This window comes from Bos grunniens, chromosome 19 (assembly GCF_055505025.1).
Source record: "Bos grunniens cultivar Pamir isolate PY7600 chromosome 19, Bosgru_T2T1.0, whole genome shotgun sequence".
NCBI classification, from domain to species: domain Eukaryota; kingdom Metazoa; phylum Chordata; class Mammalia; order Artiodactyla; family Bovidae; genus Bos; species Bos grunniens.
Window position 1 is genome coordinate 49,249,436 of NC_141183.1, and position 17,327 is coordinate 49,266,762.

The 17,327-nt window shown below is 40.7% G+C and overlaps 1 protein-coding gene across 2 annotated transcripts in view; it reads left to right on the forward strand.

Moving 5' to 3' along the window:
• LOC147352597 (uncharacterized) overlaps positions 1–17,327 on the forward strand; it is a 44,792-nt gene that overhangs the window by 2,383 nt on the left and 25,082 nt on the right. For both annotated transcript variants that reach the window (XM_086360351.1, XM_086360352.1), the window contains exons 2-8: positions 2,035–2,136; positions 4,505–4,606; positions 5,531–5,632; positions 8,254–8,355; positions 9,272–9,373; positions 13,663–13,764; positions 14,681–14,782. In XM_086360351.1, coding sequence (XP_086216477.1) covers positions 2,035–2,136; positions 4,505–4,606; positions 5,531–5,632; positions 8,254–8,355; positions 9,272–9,373; positions 13,663–13,764; positions 14,681–14,782 — 714 coding nt within the window. The remainder of the gene's footprint in view (positions 1–2,034; positions 2,137–4,504; positions 4,607–5,530; positions 5,633–8,253; positions 8,356–9,271; positions 9,374–13,662; positions 13,765–14,680; positions 14,783–17,327) is intronic.

Consider the following 17,327-nt stretch of genomic DNA (forward strand, 5'->3'; position numbering starts at 1 on the left):
ATTATATATTCTGGATTGCTGTCATTGTTTAGTTGCTAAGATGTGTCCGACCCTTTTGAAACCGCATGGACTATAGCCCACCAGGCTCCACTGTTCATGGGATTTCCCGGGTAAGAGTACTAGGGTGGATTGCCATTTCCTTCTCCAGGGGATCTTCCTAACCCAGAGAACCAACCCATGTCTCCTGTAGTCAGATTGCTCACCACTGAGACCCCTCAGAAGCATGTTTTAGATATTTGACCCTTATCAGACATACGATTTGTAAATATTTTCTCCCACTCTGTGGATTTTCTTTCTGTTTTCTTGACAATGTTCTTTAATGCACAAGAGATTTTAATTTTTTGAGGGCCAACTTATATGCCTCTTTTTTTGCTTTTGTTTTGGGTGTCATATTTAAGAAACCATTGCCCAATCCAAGGTCACAAAGATTTATACCTATGTTTCCTCCTACGAGTTTTATAGTTTTAACTCTTACATTTAGGTCTTTGATCCATTTTGAGTGAATTTGTGTATATGTGTGTGTATATTGTATGGGTGTGTGTTACTCAGTTGTGTCTCACTCTTTGCAACCCCATGGACTATAGTCCAACAGGCTCCTCTGTCCATGGAAATCTCCAGGCAAGAATACTGGAATGGGTAGCCACTCTCTTCTCCAGGGGATCTTACTGACCCAGGGATTGAGTCCAGGTCTCTCAAATTGCAGGTAGATTCTTTACTGTCTGAGCCACCAGGGAAGCCCATACTATAGGTATGTATGTATGCATATGATTTGAGGCAGTAATCCCAATTTGTTCTTTTGTGTGTGGACGTCCATTTTCTCAGCACCATTTATTGAAAAGACCATTCTTTCCCCATTGGATGGTCTTTGTCAAGGTGTGTGACTGTATTTGTGAGTTCAAATCCCAGCTAATTCTCTAGCGCAGTAATCACTAAACCACTCCTATCTAGTCTTTGCGGTCCCTTTCTCATGTCACTTACTATTAAACATGCATAGTGCTGTGAACTGTTGTTATTTTAGAGCAAACTTGATTTCCCATCCCAGTTTTAATCTGCCTTCCTGAAACATCTAGTCCTGTTCCTTACACAGAGTTGATGTTTTTCTTAGAATAAGCTAATGAATTAGAAACAAGGGAATGAATGAATAAGTAAATGAACCATGAGCAGATGAATGAATGGTTGGATATTGACGAAGAGTTGTGGTCCCCAACCTCCCTCCACAAATTGGCAAAAGCTGATGAAATCCTAAAATGTCAGACATACTGGCTCTGGAAGAATCTCTAGTCCATCTCAGCATCAGCTGGAACCCTCATTAAAATGTACATGTATGGGCTCACCCCTGGAGAAGCTGAGTAATTAGGCCTGAACAGGCCCTACTATCTGTAGTTCAGTGTAAAGATGATTGTTATCATCAGCCACATTTGGGAGTTACTCATCTAGTCTAGCCTCTCTTCACTTGCTCAAACCACAACACCAGACAACCTCCATTTACAGAGTATAAAAGTGAGATTGGAAGAGATTCATAATGTGGATGGCAGAGGCAGGTCAACCCTGTGGCAGGAACCACAGTGAGAATTCTCTCGGTGGTGGTGATGTGATTCATGATGGAGGTGTTATTCTTTTGCCGAAGTCTTTGATCAGCTTCCAGGGCTGCCTCCGTCTTTAAACTCTGTCTCTAGGAGTATCAAAGAGCCACACTGAGACTTTTTCAGGGATCTGAATCCAATAAATTCTCATCTGAAATAATTTCTTGACCTTTAGGGGCTTTACTCTGTATTCAAGGTTAATTTCACTGACTTGTATAGCAAAAGGGACATATGCTTTAACAGGAATGTCCCTGAATTTAAATCCAAATATTCCTGCAAATTCTTCAGATATTATTCGATGAAAGGGTCAGATGAGGTTCTCTATGGGTTCATGTTAAAACAATGAAGACCTAGATCAAAGTGTATCCTGATGTTATTAGGTCATGGTCATTTACAACATAAATATTCATGGTATTTAAGTGTCTCAACCCAGTTTTTTCTGACCGTGAAGGTGTCTGTGTGGAGCAGTGCCGAGAAGACCAGGACTGCGCGGCAGGAGAGAAGTGCGTCAGCAATGGCTGTGGCCACGTGTGCTCACCAGCCCCGCAAGCAAGTAAGGCTGAGCGCCCTGCCCAAATTACTGGGCTTAAAAGGACAATGCACTTGGTCCTGCCCAACCTTTCAACAAATGTTCAATAGTAATTTATCTTGAGTATGGTTTTGAATGTTTTCAACATAAAACATTCAAAGGATGGGGTGTTCTTTGAACTCCTTCCTCACAGCACTGTGCATTTAGTCCTCAATTTTTCCAGCACAGTCACTTTACCACTCCCCAAATATGTATCTGTGGTTGGAAAGTAAGACTACAACCAAAGCTATAGAAACAAATAAATGGTACCCACACTCCCTTTGCCCAGAGAAACATCACTGTTGATCATTCCACACTTACTCTGTCCATGTGTATGGACATGTTGGTGATTGCACATTTTTAACTCATTAAGATATTTAGCGTTCCTTCAGCGCATTTCAGTTTTAACTTTTTATTATGGGAAATCTATGTACAAAGCAGACAGACTGGAATGATACACCATAAACCCGTCACCCAACCGTTATCAACCTATGGTCATTCTTCTTCCATGTCTAATCCCACCCACTTCCCCCATCCCTGTTATTTTCAGATTCCAGGCATTATTTTATCACATTCTACATGTATTCTACATGTAGCTCTAAAAGAGATGTATAAGGTTTATCTTATCTGTTTGGTTGTTATTTTATTTACTATTGTAAATGTATTTGTTAGACACATAGTCTTTCATTAAATAACCTATTTTATTTCTGCAACCTGTCTATCCCTTTCCCTCTCTCTTATTATATGTTTTGCATTTAGAAAGCTTTATGTTTTTTGTTCTAATAGTTACCTTATATTAAGACCTTAGACTACTAGCCATGGTGCCCACCCTTTTTTATTATTGCCCATAGATTTCTTACTATAGTAAAAAATTCTTACTGAGCAATAGTCATAATAAAATTAGTTCATTTCCTTCTTTCCTTCCTCCCCACTTCCCTATCCCCAGCAGTTAAGTTTAAGCAATATCCTTGCATTTGCACTGGATCTTGTTAAGCTTGTTAAGCTTACTCTGCTTTTCATATGTTCTTTCCTTTGTCCTTCCTGATATTTAATAGGTACATTGTCGCAGCAAATAGATAGTTCATAGACTCTCTTCATGAACATTATTGAGTCTTAATTCTTCTGTAAGTATGTATTTAATGACCCTACTAGTCCCAATTTTCATGTCTCTCCAGTACTTTGGTTGGCTGACAGTCAACCTCTAGTGGGTTCCTTAGGAAGCTCTCGTAGGAATGATGTCCCCAGTCTTCTCCATCACTCACCTCATCGCTTTCCTTGGATTTCTGCACAGATGCAGACACCTCATTGGTCTGGTGGAAGATGGTTTTTGTCTCCTTCCACCCACTCACATTTTGGAGGTTGAGGGGATATCTTGTTCTACAGATCTGTTGTCTATGTGTTTTGAATTGTGCTATTTTGATTGCTCTGTTTTTAAGGGGAGATTGTAGAAGGTCAAAAATTATGCCAACCTGCACAATAAAAACCACCTTCTCAGAATCTGACATTATTTTTGACTCACAACTTCCAAATATCTCCTTTATGAAGTGTATACTCAATTCTTTTCCCCATTTTTCTCTTAGGATATGAATTCTTACTATTGACTTGTAAGCAATTCCAGATCCAAATTGTTTGTTGTATACATGTATTATAAACATTTTCTCTCAATGAGGCTTGTCTTTTCTCTGTCTTAATGTTGTCATTCAATTAAGAAAAGTTCATAATTTAAATGAGATTCCATCTACCTACCTATTTTCACGCTCAGTAATATTTCTGTAAAATTTAAGAAATATTTGCCTATCCCCAGGTCCTGAAGCTATCTTTTATAGCATTTTCTAGAAGCTTTATTGCTTTACCTTTCCCATAGATCTATAACTCACTTAAACAGATTTGTTGTGTGGTGTGAGGTAGGAGACAAGGTTTCTTTTTTTTTCATACAGAGAGCCCAATTCATTCAACCACATTTCAGTCCTGCAAGTTTGCTAAACTTATCTTGATTCTTATCTTGATAATTGTTGGTTGGGGTGAACTTTCATATAAAATTTCAGAGTCAGCTTGTCTATTTTTGTGACAAATCCTTCTACAATTTTGACTGAGACTGTATTAAATTTCAATTTGGGAAAGAAACTGATATCTCTAAAACACCCTGTCTTTTCATCCAAGAACATGGCATCTCTCTGCATTTATAAGATAGTTAATTTTTTTTTCTTGTCGTATCATGTACCTTTCTGCACATAATTGGATAGATGTATTTCTAGGGAATTGATGGGTTTTGAATGATATTGTAAAGGCATTTGAAGTATTTATTTTGAGATTATAAGAGAAGAGCTTTTCACTGCATATTTCCCCTCATCAGCCATCTGCAGCCGCGAGTGCAGTGAAGACAGGGATTGCGGGAGAGGAAAACAGTGCGTCCAGGATGGCTGTCAGCGAGTCTGCTCCCCGCTGATGAGTGTAGGTGAGTCCTGACTCTCTGCATCCTGCTCTGTCCTGGAAGAGCTAAGTGCAGGACGCGATCTGATCTGGCACAATTGTGTGCTCATCCAGAGAAACACACCGGAATGCCTGAGGTGTTTATGGTAATCACTGTGTCTGGAGTCACTTGTCTAGCCCAGCCTCTCTTCACTTGGCCAGGCCATACATCAGTCACCCAGTTACAGGTGATAAAAGTGAGCTGGAAAGAGATGAATCGTGAGGTGGGCAGAAGCAGGTCAACCCTGCAGCAGGACCCACAGTGAGAATTCTCTTGGTGGTGGCGATGTGATTGTTGGTTGAAACGTTGTTCTTTTGCCAAAGGTTTTAATGCAGCTTCCAAGGCTGCCTCCATCTTTAAATTCTGTCTCTATGAGTATCAGAAAGTCACACTGAGACCTTCTTTAGGGATTAGAATCCAGTAAATCCTCTACTTGCATCAGAAATAATTTCTGGACCTTTAGGGGCTCAACTCTATATTCAAGGTTAATTTCACTGAATTGTATAGAAAAAGGCACATGTGCTTTAAAGGCAAAGAACTGGAATTGCCTTGAAGTTAATTGGGACTTCAAGTCCCAACTCTGCCATGGACCAGCCAATCTCTCAATGGCCTCATCTATAAGATACCAAAAATAAAACCTACTGGTTAAAGATCATTGGGGTTGCCATTAACCCGCTTTCCTTGCATCTTTCTTTCCTACAAAGACTTCAGTCCTAAGGAATTACTCCAAATACCCCTGCAAATACCTCAGCTATTATTTGCTGGAAGGGTCAGATGAGGTTCTATGTGAGATCACATTTAAGCAGCGAAGTCCTAGATCAAAGTATACGCAGCTATTGTTATGTCATGGTCATTTATAAGCATTTCTTTAGTTTAAGTGTCTCAACCCAGTCTTTTCTGACCATGAAGGTATCTGTGTGGAGCAGTGCCGAGAAGACCAGGACTGCGCGGCAGGAGAGAAATGCATCAGCAATGGCTGTGGCCACGTGTGCTCACCAGCCCCGCAAGCAAGTAAGGCTGAGCCCCCTGCCCAAATTACTGGGCTTAAAAGGACAATGCACTTGGTCCTGCCCAACCTTTCAACAAATGTTCAACAGTAATTTATCTTGAGCATGGTTTTGAATGTTTTCAACATAAAACATTCAAAGGATGGGGTGTTCTTTGAACTCCTTCCTCACGGTACCGTGCATTTAGTCCTTCTCAATTTTTTCCAGCACAGTCACTTTACCACTCCCCAAATATATATCTATGGTTGGAAAGTAAGACTCTACAACCAAAGCTATAGAAACAAATAATGGTACCCACACTCCCTTTGCCCAGAGAAACACCATTGTTGGTCATTCCACATTACTCTGTCCATGTGTATGGACATGTTGGTAATTGCACATTTTTAACTCATTAAGATATTTAGCCTTCCCTCAGCGCATTTCAGTTTCAACTTTTTATTATGGGACATCTATGTACAAAGCAGACAGATTGGTAGAACAATGCACCATGTACCCATCACCCAACCATTGTCAACGTGTGGTCTTTCTTCCTTCATGTCTAACCCCACCCACTTCCCCCATCCCTGTTATTTTCAGATTCCAGGCATTATTTTATCACATATAAATTCTATGTATATCTCTAAAAGAGATGTATAAGGTTTATCTTATCTGTTTGGTTGTTATTTTATTTACTCCTGTAGATGTATTTATCCAACACATAGTTTTTCCTTATATAACCTATTTTATTTCTGCAACCTGTCTATCCCTTTCCCTCTCTCTTATTATATGTTCTGCATTTAGAAAACTTCATGTTTTTTGTTCTAATAGATACCTTATATCAAGACCTTAGAGTACTAACCATGGTCCCCACCTTTTATTTATTATTGCCTATAGATTTCTTACTATGAGTAATAGTCATAATATAATTAGCTCATTTCCTTCTTTCCTTCCTCCCCACTACCCTATCCCCAGCCGTTAAGTTTAAGCAATATCCTTGCATTTGCACTGAATCACGTTAAGGTACTGATCAAGCTTACTCTGTTTTTCGTGTGTTCTTTCCTTTGTCCTTCTTGATATTTAATAGGTCTATTGTCACAGCATATAGAGGGTTCATAGACTCTCTTCATATTATTGAGTCTTAATTCTTCTGTAAGTATTTAATGACCTTACTAGTCCCAATTTTCATATCTCTCCAGTACTTTGGTTGGCTGACAGTCAACCTCTAGTGGGTTCCTTAGGAAGCTCTCGTAGGAATGATGTCCCCAGTCTTCTCCACCAGTCACCTCATCGCTTTCCTTGGATTTCTGCACAGATGCAGTCACCTCATTGGTCTGGCGGAAGATGGTGTCTTGTCTCCTTCCACCCACTCACATTTTGGAGGTTGAGGGGATATCTTGTTCTACAGATCTGTTGTCTATGTGTTTTGAATTATGCTATTTTGATTGCTGTGTTTTTATAGGGAGATTCTAGAAGGTTCAAAAACTATGCTAACCTGCACAATAAAAACCACCTTCTCAGAATCTGACATTATTTTTGTCTCACAACTTCCAATTATCTCCTTTATGAAGTGTCTGCTGAATCCTTTCCCCCATTTTTCTCTTAGTTTATGAATTGTTATTACTGACTTGTAAGGAACTCTGGATCCAAATTGTTTGTTGTATATGTGTATTATAAACATTTTCTCTGAATGAGGCTTGTCTTTTCTCTATCTTAATGTTGTCATTCAATGACGATTGAATAAGATTTAATTTAAATGAGATTCCATCTACCTATCTATTTTCATGGTCAATAATATTTCTGTAAAATTTAAGAAATATTTACCTATCCCAAGGTCTTGAAGCTATCTTTTATAGCATTTTCTAGAAGCTTTATTGCTTTACCTTTCCCTTGGAGAAGGCAATGGCACCCCACTCCAGTGCTCTTGCCTGGAAAATCCCATGGACGGAAGAGCCTGGTAGGCTGCAGTCCATGGGGTCGCTAAGAGTCGGACACAACTGAGCGTCTTCACTTTCACTTTTCACTTTCATGCATTGGAGAAGGAAATGGCAACCCACTCCAGTGTTCTTGCCTGGAGAATCCCAGGGACGGGGGAGCCTGGTGGGCTGCCGTCTATGGGGTCGCACAGAGTTGGACACGACTGAAGTGACTTAGCAGTAGGAGTAGATCTATAACTTACTTGAACAGATTTGTTGTGTGGTGTGAGGTAGGAGACAAGATTTCTATTTTTTCATACAGAGAGCCCAGTTCATCCAACCACATTTCAGTCCTGCAAGTTTGCTAAACTTATCTCGATTCCTATCTTGATAATTGTTGATTTTGGTGAACTTTCGTATAAAATTTCAGAGTCAGCTTGTCTATTTTGTGACAAATCCTCCTACGGTTTTGACTGGGACTGTATTAAATTTCATTTGGTAAGAAACTGATATCTTTAAAACACTGTATCTTTTTATCCATGAACACGACATCTGTCTGCATTTATGATAGTTAATTGTTTTTCTTTGTCATATCGTGTAGTTTTCTGCACATAACTGGATAGATGTATTTCTAGGGAATTGATGGGGTTTGAATGATATTGTAAAGGCATTTGAAGTATTTATTTTGAGATTATAAGAGAAGAGCTTTTAACCGCATATTTCCGCTCATCAGCCATCTGCAGCCGCGAGTGCAGTGAAGACAGGGATTGCGGGAGAGGAAAACAGTGCGTCCAGGATGGCTGTCAGCGAGTCTGCTCCCCGCTGATGAGTGTAGGTGAGTCCTGACTCTCTGCACCCTGCTCTGTCCTGGAAGAGTTAAGTGCAGGGCGCGATCTGATCTGGCACAATTGTGTGCTCATCCAGAGAAACACACCGGAATGCCTGAGGTGTTTATGGTAATCACTGTGTCTGGAGTCTCTTGTCTAGTCCAGCCTCTCTTCACTTGCCCAGGCCATACATCAGTCACCCAGTTACAGGTGATAAAAGTGAGGAGATGAATTGTGAGGTGGGCAGAAGCAGGTCAACCCTGCAGCAGGACCCACAGTGAGAATTCTCTTGGTGGTGGTGATGTGATTGTTGGTTGAGACATTGTTCTTTTGCCAAAGGTTTTGATGCGGCTTCCAGGGCTGCCTCCATCTTTAAATTCTGTCTCTATGAGTATCAAAAAGTCACATTGAGACCTTCTTTAGGGATTAGAATCCAGTAAATCCTCTACTTGCATCAGAAATAATTTCTGGACCTTTAGGGCCTCAACTCTATATTCAAGGTTAATTTCACTGAATTGTATAGAAAAAGGGACATGTGCTTTAGAGGCAAAGAACCCAGAATTTAAGTCCCAACTCTGCCATGACAATCTCCAGACAATCTGCCATGACCAGACAATCTCTCAAAGGCCTCATCTATAAAATACTAAAAATAAAACCTACTGGTTAAAGATCATTGGGGTTACTGTTAACCTGCTTTCCTTGCATCTTTCTTTCCTACAAAGACTTCAGTCCTAAGGAATTACTCCAAATACCCCTGGCAAACCTCAGCTATTATTTGCCGTTAGGGTCAGATGAGGTTCTATGTTAGATCATATTTAAACAGCGAAGTCCTAGATCAAAGTGTATGCTGCTGTTGTTATGCCATGGTCATTTATAAATATTTATAATTTAAGTGTCTCAGCCCAGTCTTTTCTGACCGTGAAGGTGTCTGTGTGGACCAGTGCCGAGGAGACCAGGACTGCGCGGCAGGAGAGAAGTGCGTCAGCAATGGCTGTGGCCACGTGTGCTCACCAGTCCCGCAAGCAAGTAAGGCTGAGCGCCCTGCCCAAATTACTGGGCTTAAAAGGACAATGCACTTGGTCCTGCCCAACCTTTCAACAAATGTTCAATAGTAATTTATCTTGAGCATGGTTTTGAATGTTTTCAAATAAAACATTCAAAGGATGGGGTGTTCTTTGAACTCCTTCCTCACGGTACTGTGCATTTAGTCCTTCTCAATTTTTTCCAGCACAGTCACTTTACCACTCCCCAAATATATATCTATGGTTGGAAAGTAAGACTCTACAACCAAAACTATAGAAACAAATAAATGGTACCCACACTCCCTTTGGCATAATCAGTAAAGCAGAAATAGATGTTTTTCTGGAACTCTCTTGCTTTTTCAATGATCCAGCGGATGTTGGCAATTTGGTCTCTGGTTCCTCTGCCTTTTCTAAAACCACCTTGAACAACTGGAAGTTCACGGTTCACGTATTCCTGAAGCCTAGCTTGGAGAATTTTGAGCATTACTTTACTAGCATGTGAGATGAGTGCAATTGTGCGGTAGTTTGAGCATTCTTTGGCATTGCCTTTCTTTGGGATTGGAATGAAAACTGACCTTTTCCAGTCCTGTGGCCACTGCTGAGTTTTCCAAATTTGCTGGCATATTGAGTGCAGCACTTTCACAGCATCATCTTTCAGGATTTGAAAGAGTTCAACTGGAATTCCATCACCTCCACTAGCTTTGTTCGTCGTGATGCTTTCTAAGGCCCACTTGACTTCACATTCCAGGATGTCTGGCTCTAGGTCAGTGATCACACCATCGTGATTATCTGGGTCGTGAAGATCTTTTTTGTACAGTTCTTCTGTGTATTCTTGCCACCTCTTCTTAATATCTTCTGCTTCTGTTAGGTCCATACCTTTTCTGTCCTTTATCGAGCCCATCTTTGCATGAAATGTTCCCTTGGTATCTCTAATTTTCTTGAAGAGATCTCTAGTCTTTCCCATTCTGTTGTTTTCCTCTATTTCTTTGCATTGATCGCTGAGGAAGGCTTTCTTATCTCTTCTTGCTATTCTCTGGAACTCTGCATTCAGATGCTTATATCTTTCCTTTTCTCCTTTGCTTTTCGCTTCTCTTCTTTTCACAGCTATTTGTAAGGCCTCCCCAGACAGCCATTTGCTTTTTCGCATTTCTTTTCCATGGGGATGGTATTGATCCCTGTCTCCTGTACAAAGTCATGAACCTGTGGAAAATCCTGAAAGAGATGGGAATACCAGACCACCTGACCTGCCTCTTGAGAAACCTATATGCAGATGAGGAAGCAACAGTTAGAACTGGACATGGAACAACAGAATGGTTCCAAATAGGAAAAGGAGTACATCAAGGCTGTATATTGTCACCTTGCTTATTTAACTTATGTGCAGAGTACATCATGAGAAACGCTGGGCTAGAAGAAGCACAAGCTGTAATCAAGATTTCCAGGAGAAATATCAATAACCTCAGATACGCAGATGACACCACCCTTATGGCAGAAAGTGAAGAGGAACTAAAAAGCCTCTTGATGAAGGTGAAAGAGGAGAGTGAAAAAGTTGGCTTAAAACTCAACATTCAGAAAATGAAGATTATGGCATCTGGTCCCCTCACTTCATGGGAAATAGATGGGGAAACAGTGGAAATAGTGTCAGACTTTATTTTTTTGGGCTCCAAAATCACTGCAGATGGTGACTGCAGCCATGAAATTAAAAGACGCTTACTCCTTGGAGGAAAAGTTATGACCAACCTAGATAGCATATTCAAAAGCAGAGACATTGCTTTGCCAACAAAGGTCTGTCTAGTCAAGGCTATGGTTTTTCCAGTGGTCATGTATGGATGTGAGAGCGGGACTGTGAAGAAACCTGAGCGCTGAAGAATTGATGCTTTTGAACTGTGGTGTTGGAGAAGACTCTTGAGAGTCCCTTGGACTGCAAGGAGATCCAACCAGTCCATTCTGAAGGAGATCAGCCCTGGGATTTCTTTGGAAGGAATGATGCTAAAGCTGAAACTCCAGTACTTTGGCCACCTCATGTGAAGAGTTGACTCATTGGAAAAGACTCTGATGCTGGGAGGGATTGGGGGCAGGAGGAAAAGGGGACGACAGAGGATGAGATGGCTGGATGGCATCACTGACTCAATGGACGTGAGTCTGAGTGAACTCCGGGAGTTGGTGATGGACAGGAAGGCCTGGCGTGCTGCGATCCATGGGGTTGCAAAGAGTCGGACACGACTGAATGACTGAATTGAACTGAACTGAACACTCCTTTTGCCCAGAGAAACACCACTGTTGGTCATTCCACACTTACTCTGTCCGTGTGTATGGACATTTTGGTGATTGCACATTTTTAACTCATTAAGATATTTAGCCTTCCCTCAGCACATTTCAGTTTTAACTTTTTATTATGGGAAATCTATGTACAAAGCAGACAGATTCGTATGATGATACACCATGTACCCGTCACCCAACCATTATCAACCTGTGGTCATTCTTCCTCCATCTCTAATCCCACCCACTTTCCCCATCCCTGTTATTTTCAGATTCCAGGCATTATTTTATCACATTCTACATGTATTCTACATGTAGCTCTAAAAGAGATGTATAAGGTTTATCTTACCTGTTTGGTTGTTATTTTATTTACTGTTGTAGATGTATTTGTTAGACACATAGTCTTTCATTAAATAACCTATTTTATTTCTGCAACCTGTCTATCCCTTTCCCTCTCTCTTATTATATGTTCTGCATTTAAAAAGCTTTATGTTTTTTGCTCTAATAGTTACCTTATATCAAGACCTTAGACTACTAGCCATGGTCCCCACCCTTTTTTATTATTGCCTATAGATTTCTTACTATGAGTAATAGTCATAATAAAATTAGTTTATTTCCTTCTTTCCTTCCTCCCCACTTCCCTATCCCCAGCAGTTAAGTTTAAGCAATATCCTTGCATTTGCACTGAATCATGTTAAGGTACTGATCAAGCTTACTCTGCTTTTCGTGTGTTCTTTCCTTTGTCCTTCCTGATATATAATAGGTCTATTGTCACAGCATATAGAGGGTTCATAGACTCTCTTCATGAACATTATTGAGTCTTAATTCTTCTGTAAGTATGTATTTAATGACCTTACTAGTCCCGATATTCACATCTCTCCACTACTTTGGTTGGCTGTCAACCTCTAGTGGGTTCCTTAGGAAGTTCTCATAGAAATGATGCCCCCAGCTTTCTCCACCAGTCACCTCATTGCTTTCCTCGGATTTCTACACAAATGCAGACACCTCATTGGTCTGGTGGAAGATGGTGTTTTGTCTCCTTCCACCCACTCACATTTTGGAGGTTGAGGGGATATCTTGTTCTACAGATCTGTTGTCTATGTGTTTTGAATTGTGCTATTTTGATGGCTCTGTTTGCATGGGGAGATTCTAGAAGGTTCAAAAACTATGCCAATCTGCACAATTAAAACCAAGTTCCCAGAATCTGACATTATTTTTGTCTCACAACTTCTAATTATTTCCTTTATGAAGTGTCTACTCAATCCTTTATGAATTGTTACTATTGATTTGTAAGGAATTCTGGATCCAAATTGTTTGTTTTATATGTGTATTATAAACACTTGCTCTCAATCAGGCTTTTTTTCCCTCTGTCTTAATGTTGTCATTCAGTGAAGAAAAGTTCATAATTTTAATGAGATTCCATCTACCTATCTATTTTAATGGCCAGTAACATTTCTGTAAAATTTAAGAAATATTTGCCTATCCAAAGGTCCTGAAGCTATCTTTTATAGCATTTTCTAGAAGCTTTATTGCTATACCTTTCTCTTAAATCTATTAACTCACTTGAACAGATTTGTTGTGTGGTGTGAGGTAGGAGACAATGTGTCTTTTTTTCATACAGAGAGCCCAGTTCATCCAATCACAATTTCAGTCCTGCAAGTTTGCTAAACTTATCTCGATTCTTATCTTGATAATTGTTGATTTTGGTGAACTTTCGTATAAAATTTCAGAGTCAGCTTATGCATTTTTGTGACAAATCTTTCTACAATTTTGACTGAGACTGTATTAAATTTCAATTTGGGAAAGAAACTGATATCTCTAAAACACCCTATCTTTTCATCCAAGAACATGGCATCTCTCTGCATTTATAAGATAATTAATTTTTTTTCTTGTCGTATCATGTACCTTTCTGCACATAATTGGATAGATGTATTTCTAGGGAATTGATGGGTTTTGAATGATATTGTAAAGGCATTTGAAGTATTTATTTTGAGATTATAAGAGAAGAGCTTTTCACTGCATATTTCCCCTCATCAGCCATCTGCAGCCGCGAGTGCAGTGAAGACAGGGATTGCGGGAGAGGAAAACAGTGCGTCCAGGATGGCTGTCGGCGAGTCTGCTCCCCGCTGATGAGTGCAGGTGAGTCCTGACTCTCTGCACCCTGCTCTGTCCTGGAAGAGTTAAGTGCAGGGCGCGATCTGATCTGGCACAATTGTGTGCTCATCCAGAGAAACACACCGGAATGCCTGAGGTGTTTATGGTAATCACTGTGTCTGAAGTCTCTTGTCTAGTCCAGCCTCTCTTCACTTGCCCAGGCCATACATCAGTCACCCAGTTACAGGTGATAAAAGTGAGGAGATGAATTGTGAGGTGGGCAGAAGCAGGTCAACCCTGCAGCAGGACCCACAGTGAGAATTCTCTTGGTGGTGGTGATGTGATTGTTGGTTGAGACATTGTTCTTTTGCCAAAGGTTTTGATGCGGCTTCCAGGGCTGCCTCCATCTTTAAATTCTGTCTCTATGAGTATCAAAAAGTCACATTGAGACCTTCTTTAGGGATTAGAATCCAGTAAATCCTCTACTTGCATCAGAAATAATTTCTGGACCTTTAGGGCCTCAACTCTATATTCAAGGTTAATTTCACTGAATTGTATAGAAAAAGGGACATGTGCTTTAGAGGCAAAGAACCCAGAATTTAAGTCCCAACTCTGCCATGACAATCTCCAGACAATCTGCCATGACCAGACAATCTCTCAAAGGCCTCATCTATAAAATACTAAAAATAAAACCTACTGGTTAAAGATCATTGGGGTTACTGTTAACCTGCTTTCCTTGCATCTTTCTTTCCTACAAAGACTTCAGTCCTAAGGAATTACTCCAAATACCCCTGGCAAACCTCAGCTATTATTTGCCGTTAGGGTCAGATGAGGTTCTATGTTAGATCATATTTAAACAGCGAAGTCCTAGATCAAAGTGTATGCTGCTGTTGTTATGCCATGGTCATTTATAAATATTTATAATTTAAGTGTCTCAGCCCAGTCTTTTCTGACCGTGAAGGTGTCTGTGTGGACCAGTGCCGAGGAGACCAGGACTGCGCGGCAGGAGAGAAGTGCGTCAGCAATGGCTGTGGCCACGTGTGCTCACCAGTCCCGCAAGCAAGTAAGGCTGAGCGCCCTGCCCAAATTACTGGGCTTAAAAGGACAATGCACTTGGTCCTGCCCAACCTTTCAACAAATGTTCAATAGTAATTTATCTTGAGCATGGTTTTGAATGTTTTCAAATAAAACATTCAAAGGATGGGGTGTTCTTTGAACTCCTTCCTCACGGTACTGTGCATTTAGTCCTTCTCAATTTTTTCCAGCACAGTCACTTTACCACTCCCCAAATATATATCTATGGTTGGAAAGTAAGACTCTACAACCAAAGCTATAGAAACAAATAAATGGTACCCACACTCCCTTTGGCATAATCAGTAAAGCAGAAATAGATGTTTTTCTGGAACTCTCTTGCTTTTTCAATGATCCAGCGGATGTTGGCAATTTGGTCTCTGGTTCCTCTGCCTTTTCTAAAACCACCTTGAACAACTGGAAGTTCACGGTTCACGTATTCCTGAAGCCTAGCTTGGAGAATTTTGAGCATTACTTTACTAGCATGTGAGATGAGTGCAATTGTGCGGTAGTTTGAGCATTCTTTGGCATTGCCTTTCTTTGGGATTGGAATGAAAACTGACCTTTTCCAGTCCTGTGGCCACTGCTGAGTTTTCCAAATTTGCTGGCATATTGAGTGCAGCACTTTCACAGCATCATCTTTCAGGATTTGAAAGAGTTCAACTGGAATTCCATCACCTCCACTAGCTTTGTTCGTCGTGATGCTTTCTAAGGCCCACTTGACTTCACATTCCAGGATGTCTGGCTCTAGGTCAGTGATCACACCATCGTGATTATCTGGGTCGTGAAGATCTTTTTTGTACAGTTCTTCTGTGTATTCTTGCCACCTCTTCTTAATATCTTCTGCTTCTGTTAGGTCCATACCTTTTCTGTCCTTTATCGAGCCCATCTTTGCATGAAATGTTCCCTTGGTATCTCTAATTTTCTTGAAGAGATCTCTAGTCTTTCCCATTCTGTTGTTTTCCTCTATTTCTTTGCATTGATCGCTGAGGAAGGCTTTCTTATCTCTTCTTGCTATTCTCTGGAACTCTGCATTCAGATGCTTATATCTTTCCTTTTCTCCTTTGCTTTTCGCTTCTCTTCTTTTCACAGCTATTTGTAAGGCCTCCCCAGACAGCCATTTGCTTTTTCGCATTTCTTTTCCATGGGGATGGTATTGATCCCTGTCTCCTGTACAAAGTCATGAACCTGTGGAAAATCCTGAAAGAGATGGGAATACCAGACCACCTGACCTGCCTCTTGAGAAACCTATATGCAGATGAGGAAGCAACAGTTAGAACTGGACATGGAACAACAGAATGGTTCCAAATAGGAAAAGGAGTACATCAAGGCTGTATATTGTCACCTTGCTTATTTAACTTATGTGCAGAGTACATCATGAGAAACGCTGGGCTAGAAGAAGCACAAGCTGTAATCAAGATTTCCAGGAGAAATATCAATAACCTCAGATACGCAGATGACACCACCCTTATGGCAGAAAGTGAAGAGGAACTAAAAAGCCTCTTGATGAAGGTGAAAGAGGAGAGTGAAAAAGTTGGCTTAAAACTCAACATTCAGAAAATGAAGATTATGGCATCTGGTCCCCTCACTTCATGGGAAATAGATGGGGAAACAGTGGAAATAGTGTCAGACTTTATTTTTTTGGGCTCCAAAATCACTGCAGATGGTGACTGCAGCCATGAAATTAAAAGACGCTTACTCCTTGGAGGAAAAGTTATGACCAACCTAGATAGCATATTCAAAAGCAGAGACATTGCTTTGCCAACAAAGGTCTGTCTAGTCAAGGCTATGGTTTTTCCAGTGGTCATGTATGGATGTGAGAGCGGGACTGTGAAGAAACCTGAGCGCTGAAGAATTGATGCTTTTGAACTGTGGTGTTGGAGAAGACTCTTGAGAGTCCCTTGGACTGCAAGGAGATCCAACCAGTCCATTCTGAAGGAGATCAGCCCTGGGATTTCTTTGGAAGGAATGATGCTAAAGCTGAAACTCCAGTACTTTGGCCACCTCATGTGAAGAGTTGACTCATTGGAAAAGACTCTGATGCTGGGAGGGATTGGGGGCAGGAGGAAAAGGGGACGACAGAGGATGAGATGGCTGGATGGCATCACTGACTCAATGGACGTGAGTCTGAGTGAACTCCGGGAGTTGGTGATGGACAGGAAGGCCTGGCGTGCTGCGATCCATGGGGTTGCAAAGAGTCGGACACGACTGAATGACTGAATTGAACTGAACTGAACACTCCTTTTGCCCAGAGAAACACCACTGTTGGTCATTCCACACTTACTCTGTCCGTGTGTATGGACATTTTGGTGATTGCACATTTTTAACTCATTAAGATATTTAGCCTTCCCTCAGCACATTTCAGTTTTAACTTTTTATTATGGGAAATCTATGTACAAAGCAGACAGATTCGTATGATGATACACCATGTACCCGTCACCCAACCATTATCAACCTGTGGTCATTCTTCCTCCATCTCTAATCCCACCCACTTTCCCCATCCCTGTTATTTTCAGATTCCAGGCATTATTTTATCA